Source organism: Vulpes lagopus, chromosome 1 (assembly GCF_018345385.1).
Source record: "Vulpes lagopus strain Blue_001 chromosome 1, ASM1834538v1, whole genome shotgun sequence".
NCBI lineage: Eukaryota > Metazoa > Chordata > Mammalia > Carnivora > Canidae > Vulpes > Vulpes lagopus.
Genome location: NC_054824.1, coordinates 175,587,828 through 175,610,072, shown reverse-complemented (window position 1 = coordinate 175,610,072; position 22,245 = coordinate 175,587,828). Strand labels below are relative to the sequence as shown.

General features: G+C 45.2%; 1 protein-coding gene across 3 annotated transcripts in view; it reads right to left on the bottom strand.

Moving 5' to 3' along the window:
• PACC1 (proton activated chloride channel 1) overlaps positions 1-22,245 on the bottom strand; it is a 38,065-nt gene that overhangs the window by 6,667 nt on the left and 9,153 nt on the right. For all 3 annotated transcript variants that reach the window (XM_041757465.1, XM_041757448.1, XM_041757456.1), the window contains 2 exons: positions 6,013-6,222; positions 4,483-4,634 (listed from right to left, as the gene is read on the bottom strand). In XM_041757465.1, the coding sequence (XP_041613399.1) occupies positions 4,483-4,634; positions 6,013-6,222 (362 nt within the window). The remainder of the gene's footprint in view (positions 1-4,482; positions 4,635-6,012; positions 6,223-22,245) is intronic.

The window sequence follows — 22,245 nt, the reverse complement described above, 5'->3', positions numbered from 1 at the left end:
TCACCTCTCCAGCTCACCAGAGCTGAGAGCCATTGGCCTCCGTCCACTTTTCTCAGTGGCTCCCTACACTAGGGGGCCCTTTACTTAGGATGCTGGTGGCTCAGTCGGTTGAGTATCTGAATCTTGATCTCAGGGTTGTGAGATCGAGCCCCGAAGTCAGGCTCCCTGTCTGAGATTTGTTCTTTCTTTCTCAAATAAATAAATAAATAAATAAAAACAAAGGATGCCAGCTTACATCCATTGCACATACAAATGTTCTCTTCCAGTCTGTCGCTTTTCCATTACCTTTGCTTCTAATGCCAGTTGTTACATGAAGCTTTAAATTTGATACAGTAGTATCTGTAGATATTTTTCTGTGTGGCTTCTGGGTTTTTGCTTGCCAAGGAAAACCAGTATGACATCAACGTTCTGTATTTCTTTTTTTTTTTTTTTTGAGAGAGAGTGCGTGTGTGCCCTTGAGAGAGCGTGGTGGGGGGTAGAGGGAGAGATTCCCAAGGGGGCTCCCCACTGAGCCCCACCCCAACACCCTGAGATCATGACCTGAGCTGAAACCAAGAGTCTGACACTTTTAACCGACTGAGCCACCCGGGTGACCCTCTCTCCTATATTTCTTTGTAACACTTAAACTTTTTTTACCTTCAGACGCTTTATAGGCCCCACTTTCAGTTTTATATCTGGTGTGAAATAGGGATCTACCTTCCACTCCCCAGACAACAAACAGAAGAGGGTTTGATCCCCGCGGGTTTACATTGTCCCGCCACGTGTCCCAGCAAGTCCCCCCCACGGCGCCGCTCCCCGTCCCCAAACCGGACGGGGTGATAATATTGTACACGTGCTCTTCTGAAAGTACTTTTTAAAAACTAGATTGTTAAATTCCTTGAAAAAACCAACTGGGACTTTTAACTGACGAGACTGGATTTAGACATTAATTTGGAAAAAAAAACCTTTACATCAATAACTTTTATAAATGCTCTGCAGGTATTTGAAGAGGCACAAAGTGCTACCCACACACTCACTCTACACTTCCGAACTGTGCTGTTCACTTTTTATCCTTTCTCCTTTGTGTCTATTTCATCTGTGGACGTGGGAGAGAAAAGTGCGAATTTAGTCACCCTTTAAAGGCAACAGGTATTTTTTATTCCTAACAGGTTCTGCCTAAAATATACTAATGGAATGCTGTTTTGCACATCAAGAGTTCTGACTGTTAAATCACAGTGGAGAGTCCTAGCTTCTTCGCTCCGTCTCACGCCCCTCCTGTACCCCGCGCCCGGTACAGTCTAACGCCGCCCCTCACTTTTCCTGCCGCGTGTTGCATTTTCCCGAGAGATCTCTGTCCATTTTACTTTCCACCTTTCCGTGACAGGCCGAGCGGCCGAGGATGCTAACTGTTCCCACTTCCTCCCAGGGAACTAGAACCACTTCCCCAATCCCAAGTTTTCCCAGAACGGCCACCCCCCTGGAGCCTCATTTCTGCCCCAGCTGCGGCCACGTGAGGAGGTTCCCGGAACGTGCACCGGGCCCGTCACACTGGGCACCCTCCCGGGGCGGGCCCCGGGACCACACCCTGGGGACGGCAGTGACAGGGGCCGTCGCTGGCCACCTGCCCCTGGTGCCCACCACCTGCACGTCCAGAAACACGCTGCCCTCTGGTCTCAGCCGCTGTGTCTGTTCTGGGCTTTTCTGCACAGCAGCTCGGCCCATTCTCTGCCCAATGCACGAGCTGTTTTCTGGAACTGGAACATTCCAGGAACAAAGTGAGAGAGGCAAGGGCTTAACATCTGGACCCTGGGAGTGCGGCCAGTGGTGGGGACGGGACCGGGTCCCACAGGCTGGGAGGGTGGCGGCCTGAGCAGTGGCAGAGCACAACGTGCTACCTGATGAGGGCACGACAGGGGCGGGGAGACCTGGAGGCTGGCAGAGCAGGAGCGGAGGCCCTGCTGGGCGGCTCCACGCGGCCGCGCCCGCTGCCAAGGGCCTGGGGCCTACCCACCACCGAGGCGCCTACCGGAGCAGGACATCGGCAAGCCAACCTCCAAGTCCGGGCGGCGGGGCTGGAAATGCTGGAAATGGGGGTCGAGGTGGGGGGTATATTTTCTTGCGTCCACTCCAGGCTCAGCCACGGAGGACCTCCACCAGGCACAACCTGCCAGCGGCCACGGCCAGGGGCCACGGCGGGCACAGGCGCCTCCAGCAAGGTGTTCCCTGGGTGCTTGCAGGGGCAGGACCTGCCGCAGGCCGCCCCCAGCAGCCTCACTGGGGGGGGGGGGCACTCCCTCCTTCCCCGCTGGAGCTCTCCTGCGCTTCCCTGCCCCTCCCACTCCTCCACGGCCATGGGCTTGGGGACACCTGGCACCCAGAGAGGACAGGACTCCTCCCAGTTCATGGCTGCAGAGACCAACCATCACCCTGAGCTGGAGGCGGGAACTGCCTTCCATGTAGTTCCCAAAGGAACAACTCTCCTTTTGTGCCCTTATTTCAGGGCTGTTTGTAGTATTTAGTGAAATGACATCCCAAGGGCGCAGCCTGGGTGGCTCAGCCACTTAGCGCCGCCTTCAGCCCAGGGCCTGATCCTGGAGACCCGGGATCGAGTCCCACATCGGGCTCCCTGCATGGAGCCTGCCTCTCCCTCTGCCTGTGTCTCTGCCTCTCTCTCTCATGAATAAATAAATAAAATCTTAAAAAAAAAAAAAAAGTACAAGCGGCACAAAGGGGCCTGGATTGAAGGTCAGGGGCTCAGGGGCAGCGCGGCTCAGCTGGGGCACCAGAAGAGGGGTCCCCAGAGAGCCCGCGCACAGCCGGGGCCCAGCTACGCGCCCCAGGGCAGCCAGCAGGAGCCGGGACCCTGCTCAGGACTTCCAGGCTCCATCCACTCTTCCTTACACTCTAAAACCTCCTTTCCTCTTCATTTACACCAGCACCTGGCCCCCTGTGCCGGAGGCCGTTCGTCTGTCCGTCCGTCCGGTCCTCTCCGTCGATGCTGCTGGCTTCACATGCAAGTGTCTAGCCAGCCTTCGTTCCCCATTCCCACTGCTGGCGGCCAGGCCGGGGTGCCCAGCCTGGGTGTGGGGTGCCGGTGCCCCCCCAGCAGTTCGCGCTTGGCCTGCGCTCGCCTGGGACTGACGGGCCTTGGCAGTGGGCAGGGACCCCCAGCAGGTGTTCCTCTTCTGAGAAGAGACTCCCCCCAGCACCTGTCGCCCGCTCCACCATGGAGGCCCCAGGCCAAGGCCTGCTCCGTCTCCCTCTGCTGCCCCAGCGCCCAGGCAGGGCCCTCCCTGGGCTATACAGAGAATGTTCTTACCCAGACGCCAACGCTCTCCCTGGCAGCTCTGGGCACCCTGGGAGGGCAGGAAGCACGGCAGGTCCCGCCATGAGGCGGTCTGGTGACAACTGTCCCGTGATGACGGCCCTGCGCAGCGCCCTGCCCTCTGAGCGCGCCGACACAGAGCTGGGAGCCGCAAGGAAGGCTTTCGCCTCTACCAAAGCGTCTCCTGCGCCTGTTTTAGGGCGTGGGATTTCTCTGCTCTGTTTGCTCGGTCCACCCGACCCGATTTACATCTCAGACCAGTTCAAAGTATCTCATCCAGTGGCGGAACCTGTGGTGGCTTTGTGGGACGTCACGGCAGCTTTATTTTACTCTAGTTGCTGCAGGAGAGGAATCATTTCAGCCGGATCTCAGGAGGAAGCCTCGAACGCACATCAACAGAACCATCTCGGCCGGACTCTCGACCTCAGACCCACCCAGGAGCACGCGTGGCTGCACACCAGCCGTTACTCTGTCCACAGCTCCGCCTCCCGCCGCTCCTGGGGGGCACCTGACCCTGCGGACACTGTGCACAGACACACGTGCAGCACGCGGCCTCCTCCACCGGGACACCCTTCCTTCCTCTCTTTAATCCAGAAAACCTTTACTCAGCCCCATTCGATCCTTTCTGAAACAAGGATATGGGGTGCAAGCGAGAAGGTGTAAATAAATATAAAATTCCTTTCCTGCCTTCAAAACCCTGTGCAGGTGCCGCCATGGCCGGGGACCCTTGTTCCCAGATGGGATTCTTTATGTTGGCATATTTATTTCAAAACATGATTCTCAGACCCCCCTCCTGCCCGGCCCATCCCCAGGAGGAACGATTCGGTTGGCCCATGTGGAAGCTGGAAAGCTTTATTTTGCAAACCTACCCTGGCAGTTCTGTTGGGCACTCGGGTATAGGACTCGCTTAACTACGTCACACTGGCCTCACGCCGCGGCCCTTCGTCCGTCCATCAAGGACAGGCTCTAATCACGCTGTCAGGAATCCCTGAGGATCACTCAGAAAATGCTGAAGCCCTCACAGCCCTTCCTGGTGCAGGTCAGCCAGCCGTGGCCATGACTCCACACGGGACAGGCTCACAAAGGGAGTGAGTCACCCCGCGGCAGGAAGAAGACTGGAGCCCACGGGCCATGGCACTGCCACAGGGCACAGGGTGGCACAGGGCGACGGGAGTTACCAGGGTCTGGTTGGAGAACGGGTCCGGGTAGTTGATCCTCTGGGTGGTGCAGTTCATGTCGCCCGGCTGGCCAGGGCTCCTCAGGGGTGGAATGACCTCGTAATGGTGCTTGCAGCTGAGCAACTGGGCCTGACCCGGGTACAGAGCAATCCCTCGGGGGCACAAAGGGAGGAAAGGGAGTGTCAGAGTCACGGTCCCTGATCGCACCCCTCAAATTACATCACACGCTCTTTTCACACCCACCAACAACCCAAGTTCAAGACTCCCTTCTCTAATGATAGACACAATCCCCTTCCCAGAAGGCCCCTCTCCTGGCTTGCGGTGCAGCCTCCCTGGTGCCTGCATCAAACCCCACCCTCCTTCGCAGTCCTGCTCGGCACACCCGAGGGTGCCTCAGTGACTGAACCTGGCAGCGCCAGCCCACTGGCACCACCGCCCACCTGCGGATTCACTGGGAGAGGCCCTCACTGTGGTACTGCCCACATCTCACCTTGCCTCTCACCTCCTGCTCTGATCAGGGGCCCCAGGTGTGCAAGTCACACCCCAACGGTCCCTCCCTTCCCCCACCCCCGGCACCTCATTCAAGGCTCTACTGATGGCACCCGTCCAACCTCCGTGGCAGAAACAGGTGATAGCAGCACGTGGCACCAGGCACAGGCACAGCTCAGAGAGGCCCAGAGATCAGAAGAAGAAAGTAAAACCCACTGATAAAGGGACCAGAGCAGACACACAGAGAAGAGGGACAAATACAAGATAGGCCAAGATGGGCGAGGAAGCTGCAGGCAGCACCCTTTCCAGAAGCCCAGGCAAAAGGCACCTGGGCCTCTGGCTTTGCCCTGTGGGCAGGCCATGCAGAGGGAGACTCAGGCTCCCTGTGGGCAGAGCCCGTGCACACAGCAGGTGGGCACAGCCGGAGCCCTCAGAGCCCAGGCCTGCTGGTTCTCGCCCACACTTCCAGAGCCCAGTGCCAGCCTCACTGCCCTGAAGCAGACACTACACCCTAGAGCAGAGATGACCGCCTCCTCAGGGACTGCCCTCCCACTGGGCCAGGAAAGGTAGGGAGCCCCCTACCCCTAGGGAGGGCCCCAACACCTCTGATTGGCTTTACCTCCCCTGCCCCCTTTCACTCTCACTGCTCCTCATCACCGGCCTCTAGCTCCAGGCAGGCTAGACACGTCCTCTATAGAGATGCCCTCTGTCTCCCTATGCTCCCCTTTGCTCCCGCTGATCCCGCTTCCAGAAAAACTCTCCCCTCATCTATCAAAGCCCCGCTCACATCCTACCTCTGACCTAAGCCTTCCCTGCCCACCCCAGTTATGCAGTGACCAGGCCCCATCCGCCCCTCTGCCGGGCACAGGACACTCTCTGCTGGGTACAGACGGCAGCTCCCCGGGTGTGGACTCTACACCTAGACTGTGCTCGGGGTCCTCTGCCTCTGAGGTGCCCAGCCCAGTGTGGGAGGACAACGGGGCTCGTTGGTAAGCCGACGCCCAGACCTGGGCCCCGATGCCCGTCCGGGGCAGGCTCTACCTGGGGCGTCATAGCGATCCACCTCCTTGTAAGACACCGACATGACAGGGTGCTTGAGCTTCTCACGGAAGTCGGTGATGGTCTGGTAGACCAGGAAGACGGCCACCGCCATGAGCAGCAGGTAGATGAAGATGAGCAGGACCGAGAAGACGTTCTTCAGGCAGGCCTTGCTGAAGCGGAGGCTGCTGGAGGCGGACTCGCTGTCCAGGCCTGAGCGACAGCATCACACGGGTGACCTCCAGGCCCTCCACCTGCTTTACCGAGGAGGCGAGGCCACCCACACGCCCCACCTTCCCACCTCAGCCCCCTCCCCCGAACCCTAAGGCATGGCGGGTCGACTTGCACTGTGCAATTCCTGTGCCAGAAAGGGGGCTCCAAGTGCAAGGAGACAGTTCCTCTCTTTAAGAACCTCCCAACTGGAAGACAGAGTTCCAGTCCAAGAAGGAAACCAGCCCCAACCTACTTTTCTGGCCTGGTCCCTTCCCGCCCCGCTCCTCCAGCCCCTCCTGCTCCAGCTGTGCTAAAGGACTGTGTGTGTGTGTGTGTGTGTGTGTGTGTGTGTGTCCCCCGCCCCGCGTGCAGATCCCCCCTCGGCCCTGGGCCCCTCCACATCTGCCGTCCCCATGCTGGGCCTGAAGCACTCTTCTTCCCCAGCTGACTCCTGACTCATACTTCGGCTCTGGTCTAGAAAGGTCTTTCCTCAGGAAGCCTTCCCTGACCCATAAACTGAAGCCAAGCAGAGGGGCCTCGAGAGAAACCAAACCTGCCAACACCTTGATCTCGGATTCCCAGTCTCCAGAACTGAGGAAAAAAAAATTCTGGTGTTTAGGCCGCCCAACCTGGGGTACTTCGGTAGGGCTCCCCCGAGGCTGAGACATTCCCATGGGCTCCCTGCGCTGTCTCTATTCCTTGCTGAAACTGGCGCTCCCCAGGGGAAGAGCTCTGTTCCCTCCACAGCGGCTACGCCCAAGGCTGAGGAGACATGTGAGTTTAAATTCAAAAAGGTAGGGGAGGGATCCCTGGGTGGCGCAGCGGTTTGGCGCCTGCCTTTGGCCCGGGGCGCGATCCTGGAGACCCAGGATCGAATCCCACATCAGGCTCCCGGTGCATGGAGCCTGCTTCTTCCTCCGCCTGCGTCTCTGCCTCTCTCTCTCTCTCTCTGTGACTATCATAAATAAATAAAAGTTAAAAAAAAAAAAAAAAAAAAAAGGTAGGGGATCCCTGGGTGGCTCGGTGGTTTAGCGCCTGCCTTTGGCCCAGGGCGCGATCCTGGAGTCCCGGGATCGAGTCCCGCGTTGAGCTCCTGGCATGGAGCCTGCTTCTCCCTCTCCCTGTGTCTCTGCCTCTCTCTCTCTCTATCATAAATAATAAATAAATAAATAAATATAAAAAACAAAAACAAAGGTACACGCTCGGCTTCTGGCTTCCAACAACGACCCTTCTACAGACAACAATTACAGAATTAAGACAAAACCCTTAAAAATCATGTGAAGGCACTGGAGAATGACCAAAAACAGGCAGAAAGGAGAAGCATCCATCTTTGAAGGAAAAAAAACTGCACCTGATCAGATTTATAAATTGGCATGTTTTTGCCTGAGGGTGCTCACCATCCCCATGAGGCAGAGCAGTCAGAGTTAAGGGGAACCTTGAAAGGGATGGGGAAGGTGAACCTGCAAATCTGCAAATAAAATAGGTTTAAATTCTTGGCTGGAGACACCAGAGGACCCAAGAAAAAAAGCAGCAGCTGGAAACTAGAAGAAGCTAGAGGAGATTTCAGCTGCTGCTAATATAGGGAACCTAGGAGTTTGGAACTTGAGTCTCATAACATTAACTACCTGCTAAGACAAAAATCCTTCAGAGGCTTGTAACAGAATCCAGAATCTCCATGATGTACCAGTATCATGTCTAGTGTTGAATGAGAAATCACTAGGCATGCAAAGAAACAAGAAAACATGACCCAGGTATGCCTGGGTGGCTCAGTTGGTTGGGTGTCTACCTTTGGCTCACGTCATGATCCCAGGATGCTGGGATCGAGTCCCACACTGGGCTCTCTGCTCAGCGGGAAGTCTGCTTCTCCCTCTGCCTGCTACCCTGTCTACTTGTGCCCTCTCTAATAAATAAATAAAATTTAAAAAAAAGAAAAGAAAAGAAAAGAAAAACGTGACCCATGCTCAAGGAAAAAAGTAGTCTATAGAAAACCAAAGCCAAGATTACTCAGATGTTGCAATCAGCAGACAGGAACTTCATAGCACTTGAATGAGCTAAAGAAAAATATATAGATACGGAACAAAGGGAAAACAGAGAAATGGAAATTATAAAAAAGAACCAGGGACACCTGGGTGGCTCAATCAAGCATCTACTTTTGGCTCAGGTCATGATCTCAGGGTCCTGGGATCAAGCCCCAAGTTGTGCTCCCTGCTCAGTGGGGAGCCTGCTTCTCTGTCTTCCGATGCCCACCCCCACTCATACTCTTTCTTGCTATTTCTCTCTCAAACCAATAATTTTTTTTTTAAAGGACCAAATGGAAATTCTAAAGCTGGAAAGCAAATGAAATGAAAAATGCACTGCACTGTCTTAATAGCAAAAGAAGCCAGAAAAAAGAGTCAGTGTATTTGAAGTTAAATGAACAGAAATTAACCAATTTGAAAAAAATAAACAAAACTGGAGGAAAAAATGAACTAGATAACTGTGCAACAATATCCAGCAGTCTAACAACATGTAACTGAAGAGAGAAAATGGGTCACAAAGAGTATTTGAAAAAAATCATGGCCCAAACATCCCAAAACTAGAGGAAAAAAAACATCAATTTGCAGATCCCAGAATCTCAATACATGCCAAGCAGAATAAATAAGAAACCACTTCTAGGCAAATCATTGTCTAATGCAAAAGCAAAGTTAAGAGAAAAAAAAAATCTTGAAAGCAGGGCAGCCGGGATGGCTCAGTGGTTTAGCGCCGCTTTCAGTCCAGGGCATAATCCTGGAGTCCTGGGATCGAGTCCCATGTCTCGATGGGACTGCTGGAGCCTGCTTCTCCCTCTGCTGTGTCTCTGCCTCTCTCTCTCTTTGTCTCTCATGAATAAATAAATAAAAATATTTTTTAAATAAAATAAATAAAATCTTGAAAGCAGCTAGAAAAAAAAAGACATTATATGCAGGATATTATATCTAACGATAAGTAACTTTTGATCAGAAATGATGGAGGCCAAAAGGCAATGGAACATCTTTAAAGGGCTGGAAGAAAAAAAAATTGTCAACCCTGAATTAAAGTCCAGCAAAACTTAACCTTCAAAAAATGAAGGTGAAATAAAGACATTTACAAACAGGGCAGCCCAGGTGACTCAGTGGTTTAGTGCTGCCTTTGGCCCAGGGTGTGATCCTGGAGACCCAGGTTCAAATCCCACATTGGGCTCCTTACATGGAGCCTGCTTCTCCCTCTGCCTGTGTCCCTGCCTCTCTCTCTCTCTCTCTCTCTCTCTCTCTCTCTCTCTGTGTGTGTGTGTGTGTCTCTCATGAATAAATAAATAAAATCTTTTAAAAAAAAGATATTTTCAAACATAAAAGCTGAGAGAATTCATTGCCAATAGATCTGCACCACAATTCTCACTAAAGAAATTCTGAAAGCCAAAGGGAACTAACACTAGATAATAACTCTCAAACGTACAGGAAGGAATAAAGATCACTGAAATGCTAAACAGGTGGGTATATATAAAAAGCTATGTCTTTTTAAAACATAAGACTTTCTAAAGCAAAAATTATATAACAATATGATATGGTTTATAACTTGCAGGAATGAAGAAATGGAGAAACAAAAAATACATGCAACGAAGAGAAACCAGCAGAATGGTAGAACCAAATCCAACCATATCGATAATTCCATTAAATGTAAAGACACTGGGACCCTGGGTGGCTCAGCAGTTAAGCGTCTGTCTTCGGCTCAGGGAGTGATCCTGGAGACCCTGGACCGAGTCCCACATCAGGCTCCCTGCATGGAACCTGCTTCTCCCTCTGCCTGTGTCTCTGCCTCTGTCTCTCTGTGTATCTCTCATGAATAAGTAAGTAAAATCTTTAAAAAAAAAAAAAAAAAGTACAATCTCTATAAATAAATAAATAGATAAATAGATTAAAAAAATAAATAAATAAAATAAATGTAAAGAGACTAGAGGAGGGTCCAAGATGGCAACATAGGAAGACTTTGAACTCCTGTCCTCCCATGGTCACGCCAATTCCACACCCACATATAGAGCAATTCCTCCTGAAGAACTAATGGCTGATCGAATAGCTTTTGCACAACAAAAGAAGAGGGACCAACAGAGAAGGGCATGAAAGATGGGATAACAGTAACAACAGACACCCCTCCCCTGACACTGCAGACTGTAGTAGCGGGGGACCACACTGCAGAACCCTTGTGCAGATTTACCTGCCCTGGGGCATACACACAAAAAAAGCTATGGTTTAAAATGTTTAAATGACTAAAGATGAAGGAAACCCATTCACTAACCCTACAGCATCTGACAGATGGTGGGGAAATTGCTAGAATCTTCTCTGGGGTCAGAGGTACTGGTGAGCACCACTGTTTACATTTCCCTTCCACCTTGGTAGCACAGATAAGAGCAGAGGCTGGATGCTCTAGCCTGTCTACTACTTCAGTGAGACTTGGATCCCTGGCCCACACCAGCTCTAGCCATATTCCCAAGGTGCCCCCCAGCCACATCTACCCAAGCACCAGCTGACCCACCAAGATGCCCCTGCGGAGAACACCTAGGGACCCCTAACTGGCACCCACTACAGCTTCAGTCAGCCAACCAAAGCTGCCAGGCACACACAGTCTATGCAGGTAAGTTCCTACACAAGGCTACTCTTTCAAAACAGGAGAGGTAGCTCTTTCATCTAATTCATAGAAACAAACACAAAAAGTCAAACAAAATGAGGAGGCATATAAACATGCTCCAAACAAAAGAACAAGACAAACCTTCAGAAAAAGAACTAAACAATGACAGAGATAAACAACCTACCTGATAATAGTCATAAAGAGACTCACCAGGCTTAAAAGAAGAGTGGAGGAACTCAGAAATTCAACAAAGAGATAGGAAATATAAAAAGAACTAGCCAGAGTTAAAGAATATAGTAACTGAAATGAAAATACAGGAGAGGACATCAACAATAGATTAGCAGATGCAGAACGGATCAGCAATCTGGAAGAAAGAATAATGGAAAGTACCCACTGAACAGCAAAAAGAAAAAAAATGTAAAAAAAAAATATGGACAGATTATCAACAGATGAATGAATAAAGAAGATGTGGTATATATATATACAATGGAATACTATTCAGCCATCAAAAAATGAAACCTTGCCATGTGCAACAATGTGGATGGAACTAGAGGATATTACACTAAGTGAAATAAGTCAGAGAAAGACAATTATCATGTGATCTCACTCATGGAATTTAAGAAACAAAACAGAGGATCATAGGCTAAGGGAGGGGAAAATAAAACAAGACGAAATCAGAGCAGGAGACAAACCATAAGAGACTCTTAATCATAAGAAACAAACTGAGGGTCACTGGAGGGGAGGAGGGTGGAGGGATAGGGTAACTGGGTGATGGGCATTAAGGAGGGAATGTGATGTAATGAGCACTGGGAATTATAGAAGACTGATAAATCACTGAACTCTACCTCTGAAATGAATAACACCTTAAATGTTAATTAACTGAATTTAATTTAAAAAAAACAAAATGGGATATAGCTGTCATAATATTAAAAATCTTAATTGAGGGGAGCCCCCGTGGCTCAGTGGTTTAGCACCACCTTCAGCCCAGGGCCTGATCCTGGAGACTCAGGATCGAGTCCCATGTCGGGCTCCCTGCGTGGAGCCTGCTTCTCCCTCTGCCTGTGTCTCTGCCTCTGTGTGTGTGTGTGTGTCTATCATGAATAAATAAATAAATAAATTTTAAAAATCTTAATTAAAAAAAAAGAAAATAGATCCTGTAACGGATCTCTGAGATAACATCAAGTATATTAACATTTGCATTATGAGGGTCCTAGAAGAAGAGAGAGAAACAGTGCAGAAAACTTATCGAAGAAATAATAGCTGAAAAGTTCTCTAACCTGGGGAAAGAAAGAGATATCTAGAGAGTCCCCAATAAGATGAACCCAATGAGTTCCATATCAAGACATTAAAACATCAAAGATTAAAGGTAAAGAGAATCTTAAAAAAGAGCAAGAGAAAAGTAAAAAACTACTAACAAGGGAAACCCCATTAGGCTATCCGCTGATTTTTCAGCAGAAACATTACAGTGGCAAGATATATTCAAGTGCTGAAAGAAAAAAAAAAAACTATGACCAAGGATACCCTACTCAGCAAAGTTATTATTCAGAATTGAAGGAGAGAGAAAGTTTCCCAGACAAGCAAAATTTAAAGGCATTCATTACCACTACCTGGCCATTAAAGGGACTTCTTTAAGCAAAACAGAACATAACTAGAAGATTATGAAAGGAAAAAAATTCATGGGTGAAAGCAAACATATAGTAAAGATAGTAGATCACCTACAAAGCTAGTATAAAGGTTAAAAGACAAAAGTAGTAAAATCAATTTTTTTTTTTAGTAAAATCAATTCTATCTAAAACATCAATGAAGGGTGTTACAACACAGAAAGATGTAAACTCTGACATCATATACAAAAAATGGGGGGAGTAAAAATTTAGTGCTTTTAGAATGCGTTCAAATTTAAACAACCATCAACTTAATATAGATTGCTATATACTCAGGATATCATATATGGGCCTCATGGTTACTATAAACTAAAAATTTGTGATACACACACAAAAATATAAAGAGAAAGGAATCTAAACAACACCAAAGAAAGTCACCAATCACAAGGGAAGAGAGCAACGAAGAAGAGAAAAACTACAAAAAATCCACAAAACAATAAACAAAAAGGCAATAAATACATGCCTATCAATACTTTAAATGGTCTACATGCTCCAATCAAAAGACACAGGGCAACTGAATAAAGAAACAAGACTCATCTAATGCTGCCTACAAGAGGCTCACCCTAAACCTAAAGACACATAGAGACTGGAAGTGAATGGATGGGAAACACATTTACTATGCAAATGAAAGCAGGAAAAAAACCAAACACACACCAGAATAGCAATACTTCTATCAGATAAAATAGACTTTAAAACAAGACTGTGTAGCAAGAGACAACGAAGGCAACAAGAGGATATAATAATTGTAAATACCTATGCCAAACACAGGAGTACCTAAATACATGAAGCAAATATTAACGGACATGAAGAGAGAAACTGATGGTAATACAATGCTAGTTGAGCACTTTAACACCCCACTTTAACCAATGGATAGACCATCCAGGCAGAAAATCAATAAGGAAACAGTATCTTTAAACAACACTAGACCAGATAGACGTAACAGATATATATAGAACATTCCATACAAAATCACCACCAATACACATTCTTTTCAAGCACACATAGAACATTATCCAGAAAAGATCACACTAGGTCACAAAGCAAGTCTACATAAATTTAAGAAGACTAAAATCATATCAAGCATCTTTTCTGACCACAATTGTATGAAACTAGAGATCAATTAAAAGGAAAAAAAAACTAGAAAAAAGCACAAATACATGTAGGCTAAACAAGAAATGAGTCAATGAAATCAAAGAGGATGGATACACACACACACTCACACACACACACCTGGGAACAAATGAAAATAGAAACACAACAGTTCAAAAATCTTTGGGATGTAACAAAGGCAGTTTTAAGAAAGAAGTTTATAGCAATACACGCCTACCTCAAGAAACAAGAATAATCTCAAAAACTTACCCCTACACCTGTAGAAACTAGAAAGAGGAACAAAGCCCAAAGTTAGTAAAAGGAAGGAAATAATAAAGATCAGAGCAGACATAAATTAAATAGGAACTAAAAAAATAAAAATAGAAAAGATCAATGAAACCAAGAGCTAGTTCTTTAAAGGATAAACAAAATTGATAAATCTTTAGCCAGATTCATCAAGAAAAAAAGGGCAAGAACTCAAAAGAACAAAATCAGAAATGAATGAGAAATTAAGATTGATACCACAGAAATACAAAGGACTATAAAAGACTAATACAAAAATTATACACCATCAAATTGGACGACCTAGGAGAAATAGATATAGAAACATATAATCTTCCAAGACTAAATCAGGAGGAAATAAAAAATCTGAACAGATTTCTGTTCAGATTACCTTGACACCAAAACCAAAGACACTACCAACAAAAAGAAAATGATAGACCAATATTCCTGATGAATACAGATACAAAAATACTCAACAAAATATTAGCAAACCAAATTCAACAATACACTAAAAAGTTCATTAACCAAGATCAAGTGGGATTTATTCCAGAGGAATTTAACCATGGATGGTTCAATATCTGCAAATTAATCAATATGATACACCACATTAACAAAATGAAGGGTAAAAACCATATGATCATCCCAATAGATACAGCAAAAGCATTTGACAAAATTCAACATCCATACATGATAAAATCTCTCAACAAAGTTGGGTCAGGGGGAACATACCTCAACCTAATAAAGGCTATATATGACAAACCCACAACTAACATCATACTCAATAGTAAAAAACTGAAAGCTTTTCCTCTAAGATCAGGAACAAGACATTCTTGCCATTTTTATTCAACACAGAGTAGCAAGTCCTAGCCATAGCAATCAGATAAGAAATAAAAACCACCCAAATCAGTAACAAAGAAGTGAAACTGTCACTATTTGCAAATAACATGATACTATATATGGAAACCCTAAAGACTCCACTAAAAATCATCAGAACTAATGAATACAGTAAAGTTGCAGGATACAAAGTTAACATACAGAAATCTGTTGCATTTCTATACACTAATAACAAAGTAGCAGAAAGTGAAGTTAAGAAAACAATCCAATAAAATTTTTTAAAAAAAGCAATCCCATTTATGACTATATCAAAAAGAATAAACTACCCCAGGAGAAAATTTAACCAAGGAAGGGAAAGACTTGGTCCTCTGAAAACTACACAACACTGTTGAAAGAAATTGAATACCAAAAAATGAAAAGATAGCACATTTACGGGTTGTCAGAATTAATATTATTAAGAAGTCCATATTACCCAAAGCAATCTACAGATCCAATGCAATCCTTTTCAAAATACCAATAGTATTTTTCAAAGAACTAGAACAAATAATTCTAAAATCTGTATAGAACCAAAAAGACCATCAATAGGGCAGCCCGGGTGGCTCAGCGGTTTAGCGCCGCCTTCGGCCCAGGGTGTGATCCTGGAGACCGGGGATCAAGTCCCATGTCGGGCTCCCTGCATGGAGCCTGCTTCTCCCTCTGCCTGTGTCTGCCTCCCTCCCTCCCTCCCTCCCTCCCTCCCTCCCTCTCTCTCTCTCTCTCTCTATCTCATGAATAAATAAATAAAATCTTAAAAAAAAAAAAAAAAGACCATCAATAGCCAAAGCAATCTTGAGAAACCACAAAGCTGGAGGTATCACAATCCCAGATTTCAAGCTATACTAGAAAACTATATAGTAATCAAAACGGTATCTGGCACAATATACAGACTCCTAGGTCAACAGAACAGAACAGGTAGCCCCAAATAAACCCATGTTTACATATGGTCAATTAATCTACAACAAAAGTGGCAAGAATATACAATAGATAAAAGACAGTCTCATCAATAAGTGGTGTTGAAAACACTAGACAGCTACAAGCAAAAAAAATAAAACCAGACCATTTTTGTACACCATACAACTTACATCATACACAAAAGTACACTCAAAATGGAATAGAGACCTAAATATATGGCTGGAAACTAGAAACTCGTAAGGGAAAACATAGTCAGTAATCTCTTGGATACTGGCCTTAGCAACACTTGTCTGGATCTGTCTCCTCATGTAACAGAAGCAAAAGCAAAAACAAACTATTGTGACTACATCAAACTAAAAAGCTTTTGTACAGCAAAGGAAACTAACAAAATGAAAAGGCAACCTACTAAATAATGATAACATTATTTGCAAAAGATATATCCAATAAATGGTTAATATCCAAAATGTATAAAGAACCAATTCAATTCATGTAACACACCCAAAAAATCAGATTTAAAAAATGGCAGAGAATCTGAATAGACAATTTTCCAAAGAAGACATCCAGATGGCCAAAAGACACATGAAAAGATGCTCAACATTCCTAATCGTCAGGGAAATGCAAATCAAAACCACAGTGAGATATCCCCTCACATCAGTCAAAATGAGTGGTACCAAAAATACAAGAAGTGTTGGCAAGGATATGGAGAAAAAGGAACCTTCATGCACTGTTGGTGGGAAAGTAAGTTGGTACAGCCACTATGGAAAACAGTATGGAGGTTCCTCAAAAAATTAAAAATAGAAGTACCATTCCACTACTGGATATTCACCCCAAGAAAACTAAAACACTAATTCAAAAAGATATGTGCACTCCTCTGTCTATTGCAGCACTGTGCCAAGATATAAAAACAACCCAAGTGTCTGGCAATAGATGAATGGATAAAGATGTGGAATATTACTCAGCCATTAAAAAGAATGAAATCTTGCCATTCACATGGACAGACGGACCTAGAGGGTATTATGCTAAGTGAAATTAAGTGAAAAACAAAACAAAACAGAAACAGACTCATAAATACAAAGAAGTTGAAGGTTGCCAGAGGGGAGAAAGGTGGGGGTGACAGGCAACATAGGTGAAAGGAACTAAGAGATTCAAACTTCAAGGCTTTCCAGCGATGACAACCTCCCAAGAACGTGCCTCTTGCAAATGACTTCCTCTATCCCTCCCTGGAAGAATAGAGAGGAGGCACAAGAAGCAGAGCCCAGTGCAGAGCTCTAATTCCTTCCTCACGGATATAAAATCACCACCATCTGTAGCCATGCACAAATAGCAGTTTTATGTATTGGCTGTCCTTTGCCAACCTATAGGGAAGAAAAGCAAAGCTTCCAGGATGCTCCTTCAGACAGAAGCATCACTAAAAGCAACTTGAATCAAAATGAGTGGAAAACCATCCCAATAAACACATTTTAAATTTAAAAAAAAAAAAAGGACACAAATTGCCAGTTATAAAGTAAGTAAATTCTGAAGATGAGAAGTACAGCATAGAGAATATAGTCATTAATTTTGTAGTAACTTTGTATGGTGATGAATGGCAATTTATTGTGGTGAGTATTGTTGAACACTATGTTGTACACCTGGAACTAATATATTAGTGTACAACAAGGTCAACCATACTTCAACTTAAAAAATGTAAATGGACCAAACATTCCAATTAAAAGGCAGAGACTGTCAACCTGGATTAAAAACAAGACCTAACAATATGCTCCCTATATAAAAAAAAAAAAAAAATGGACTTTAAATCCAAAGATAGAAGAGTATTTGCCCATAATTATTTCATTTTCTTTTATTTGAAAGCACAAAAGCAGGATCAGCACAGACTTATCATAGGGTTTTAGGTCAGAGAAAAGTAAGTCATTCATTTCATACTTCTACAAACATGCACTAACACCAACTCTGTGTGCAAGACTTTGTGCTAGGTGCTTCAGGGAGATACCAAGAGAGAACTGATGGTCTGTGCTAAAAGTGCCACAGAACTCAGAAGGACAGGAGGATGTAAACTGTGAGATTTCTTTGCTTGGGCTGAAGTATGGATATAGGGGAGAAGGGCAGAGATCAGCCAAGGCTCTGTGGAGGTCACATAGCCCTGTGCCCAAAGCACCAGGAGGTTCTGACAAAGTAATAATTTGGTGTTCATTATTAAATTTATTTTCTGAACTGAAAGTCCAGATATCCAGTTGAGTGGTTAAAAGCATGAACTTTAGTCAGGGATCTGGACTCCAGCTCTGCTGCAGACCACTCTGAGACCCAGGACAAATTACGTAGTGCTCCTAAGCCTCACTTTCTTCATGTGAAAAGGAAATAATTATTTCAGTGTTATAGGATGTCTAAAAGGAATGAGAGAATGTTGCAAAATGCACTATATATATAGAGTGTTTGCTTAATGCATTAATGTTCCTAGAGAAATGGAATGTACCCTCTACCCCTCAAAAAACAAAGCCTTCAATGATGAAGATAGCAAAAATGAAGAGCACAGCACTACATACAGTCTCTTAATAATGATAAATTAGAAAAAAATAGGCCAAAGATAAAATGAAGGTGAGGCAGAAAACAGTATCTTTCACGTGGGAGGCATGTAATGTTTCCAGGTCCTTTTGATGACTGAATGACCCAAATAACAGAGGGACTAAAGTCTTGCAGTGCTAACAGCTACCTTCCATCTGTAGAACAGCAGTGCACTGCAGGTATGTGAAACCATAAGGCAACTGGTGTGCCTTGCGATTCATGGCGGAATGCTTTAGAGTTTTTACATTACACAGAAGTGCAAGTTCCCAGAAGTGTCTATGAGGTTCCTTCGGGCAGTAAAGAGCAGGTGAGTGCAGGCAACAGCCACTGACAGCCACAAAGAGAAGTGAGGAACCAGGAAGCCCTAAGGAAGTCCCTTGGGCAGCTGAGCACGAGCCACCATGGATGGGGACAGCTCTAGTTCTCCAAGAGGAATGAAAGTAAGTCTCTTTTTGAACTTTCGTCTCTGATTCTACTTTTACCACTTCTTACTGTTATTAGCGACAATGTCCATTTCTGCTCCCTGGTGGCTTCGCTACCTGCCTGCTCTCCATGTTTCTCTAGGACTTTGCTCCACTGCACCAGTGAATTCCCTCTCCCGGAGAGTATCCTGTATAGGGTGTCCTGTCACACACATCACAGGACACTGCTGTCCTTCAGACCTAGTCTCTTGCTGCTTCCCCTTAGCTCAGGCGCTGATTCCTGATCAGTCATGTGTAGCCGGGCTGCAGGGTCACAGGACTCAAGGTGTAGTGGCCTGTGTACACACGGACCTACTCATAGCTGTTGTGCCTGGAAGGCACTCCCAGTTCCCATGGCCCATGTGGGATCACAGGTTCACTTCAAGACTTTTTATATTTTTAAGTAATCTCCACAACCAACACGGGGCTTGAACTCAGAACCCCAAGACCAAGAGTCCCTACTGACTAGGTCAGCCAGGTGCCCCCCACAGGTTCACTTCAAAACATGGCAGGTCAAAGAACATTCCCTGTCACGAGCTGCTCATAACTGCGGGGTCAACAGGGATCAGTTTTCGACATCCAAGCGAGGTTTGAGAAAATCGTAAGACAAACTGAAAGAACTCTGAAGTGGCTGGTTTGGTGTATAACATCTGAATAGAATTTTTTTAAGAGCTGGCAGGGACCTAAAAGGCCATCTGGTCCAAACCCACTCTGTGCAGTGATCCAGGTCCCAGAGTCTATAACTAGCACAGAATAAAAGCCCTGGGGTCCCACCTTCTAGTCCGTGTTCTTTCCCTACACGGCAGTGAACATTAGTACTTAGTTCCAGTCACTAGCAATGACAAAAGGAGATCTGATTGAAAGAATATAACTTCATGCCAAGTAGAAGCTCAGGGCATTTTCAGGTAAACTGTATCCTTCATCCTGGCTAAACCATGCAATGAAGAGGAACAATAATGGGCATCTGTGGGCTGGTATTCACTCTATCATAAGCCACATAAACATGATTTGCAATGGTTCCACCTTCATGATGCCTTTGGTTAGGGAAAGAGATGAATCTCCCCCTACATCTTCTTGAAAATTCTAAAAAAACTAACTGAAGGCAGAAAAAGGTCACATGACAATTTGCATCCCTTGGATTTGCTTGGCAGAGCTACTTGGACAAATTACTCTCATGGAAACACTGTCCAAGTGCCTCCTCTGCGTCTCTCAAAGAAGCCAAGGTGAGCTTCTCTACCACCTTTTCTTGATCCATGTAAATTAAATAAATTAATGTAAATTAAATAAAAACTGTAAAACTCTTTATCATCCACACATGCTGTGGCACTCCAATTCTGAAACAAGACACCATTATATCTTACCATTTTAAAAAAAAAAAAGATGCTGGACATTTGAAAAAAATGTCCTATGCACTCTGCAGTCAGAAAAACCAAACACTGGCTTTCTGTGGCAAGCTGGAGAAATGTGTTTTAAAAGTATACATCCTTTTTAAAAAAAAAAAAAAAAAGATTTTATTTATTTATTCATGAGAGACAGAGAGAGAGAGGCAGAGACAGGCAGAGGGAGAAGCAGGCTCCATTGGGAGCCCGACGTGGGACTTGATCCTGGGACTCCAGGATCACGCCCTGGGCCCAAGGCAGACGCTCAACCACTGAGCCACCCAGGTGTCCCAAAAAGTATACACCCTTTATATGAATGCAAACCCATGACAGTAGGAAGTAAAAAATACAGGCGCCTGGGTGGCTAAGTCAGTTAAGTGGCTGCCTTTGGCTTGGGTTATGATCTTGGGGTGCTGGGATCAGGCCCCATGTTGAGCTCCCTGCTCAGCGGGGGAGTCTGCCTCTCCCTCTGCCCCTCCCACTTGTGCCCTCTTTCTCACCCTCTCAAATAAATAAAATAAAAATAAGTAAAATCTAAAAAAAAAAGTCAAAAATAATGCACAAGATTTTCTTGCAAAAGGTAATCTAGGAGTTTTACAAAACCCATGACAGCACTCCTTCAAAAACCCAGACTTGCCTCAGAATGTAAGTCAGCCATCAAGGGGGTGTGTGATGAGTAATCCAACTGCTGAAAACCCAGGGGGACCTTTACTCACAGGAAGGGGGAACTGATGGTCTACTGTAACTCTGCAAAATTCTACCTTGCAAACAGCACTGGGATGCATCCTGAATGCAAAGAAGGAATGAACGGTTTCTCTCTTTTTTTTTTTTAATGATGTGGTCAGTTTGTTGTTATAGTGGGGTTTTTGAGATATGATTTACATACCATAAAATCTACCCCTTTTAAATGACTGTATTTAGTTTTTAGTATATTCATAAGGTGTGCAACCATCACCACTATGTAATTAGCAGAATGTTTTCATTAGCCACAAAGAAACCCCATACCCACCAGGAGTCACTCCTCCTTCCTCCTAGTCCTTGGCAATCAATAACTGGCTTCCTGTTCTATGGATTTGCCTATTCTGGACAGTTCGTGTAAATGGAATCACTCAACACGTGACCTTTGGTGTCTGACTTCTCTCACCTAATATAACATTTTCAAAACTGATCCATGATGTAGCACACACATTGGTTCTTCATTTCTCTTTATTGCCAAATAATATTCCATTGTGTGACTATACCATTTTATTAATCCATTCATCACTTGATGAACCTCTGGGTTGCTTCCACTTTTTGGCTGCTATGAATAGTGCTGCCATGAACATTCATGTACAAGTTTTTGTGTGGATGTTTTCATTTCCCTTGGGTATATATACCTTGAAGTAGAATTGCTGGGTCACATGGTAACTCCATATTTGAACTTTTAGGAATTGCCAGACTATTTTCCACAGTAGCATATGCTGTGGCACTCCAATTCTGAAACAAGACACCATTACATCTCACCACTGAAATTTTTTTTAACCAATTTACATATCTACCAACAATCTACGAGGGGTCCTAATTTCTCTACATCCTCACCAAACCTAGTCCATCTGATTGATTGTAGCCATCATCATAGGCGTGAAGGCTACAGAACGATACATGTCTCCCTGCAGTTTAGATGTGCGTTTCCCTGATGATGAAAGACGTCAAGCATCTTTTCATGTGCGTATCAGTCATCTGTGTTGGAGAAACATATTCAGATTCTCTGGTCATTTTTCTACTTGGGTTGTCCTTTTATTATTGGATTATAAAAGTTCCCTGATCAGATCTATGATATGAAAGTCTCTCTCATCCTGTTGGGCTGTCTTTTCATTTTCTTGGTAGTATTCTTTAATGCACAAAAGTTTCTCATTTAAAAAAAAAAAAAAGTTTCTCATTTTGATGAGATCCAATATATTTTTTCCTTTGGTTGCTGATCTTCGTCAATTCTATTAATATACAGCTGTTTCCACGGAGAATGGACTACAATGACTAATTAGCCAAGTGTCTTCCTCAATTTTATTACAAATGTGATATAACAAACTGCTTATTCAGTTAGCATGTCTGCTCTCACTTCTCCCTTGGAAGAGAATAGGTGGTTGTGATTCGTTTGATGGAGAGGAAACAAATTGAGGCTTTCATATTATGGATTGGAATTATCCATCTCAGAGA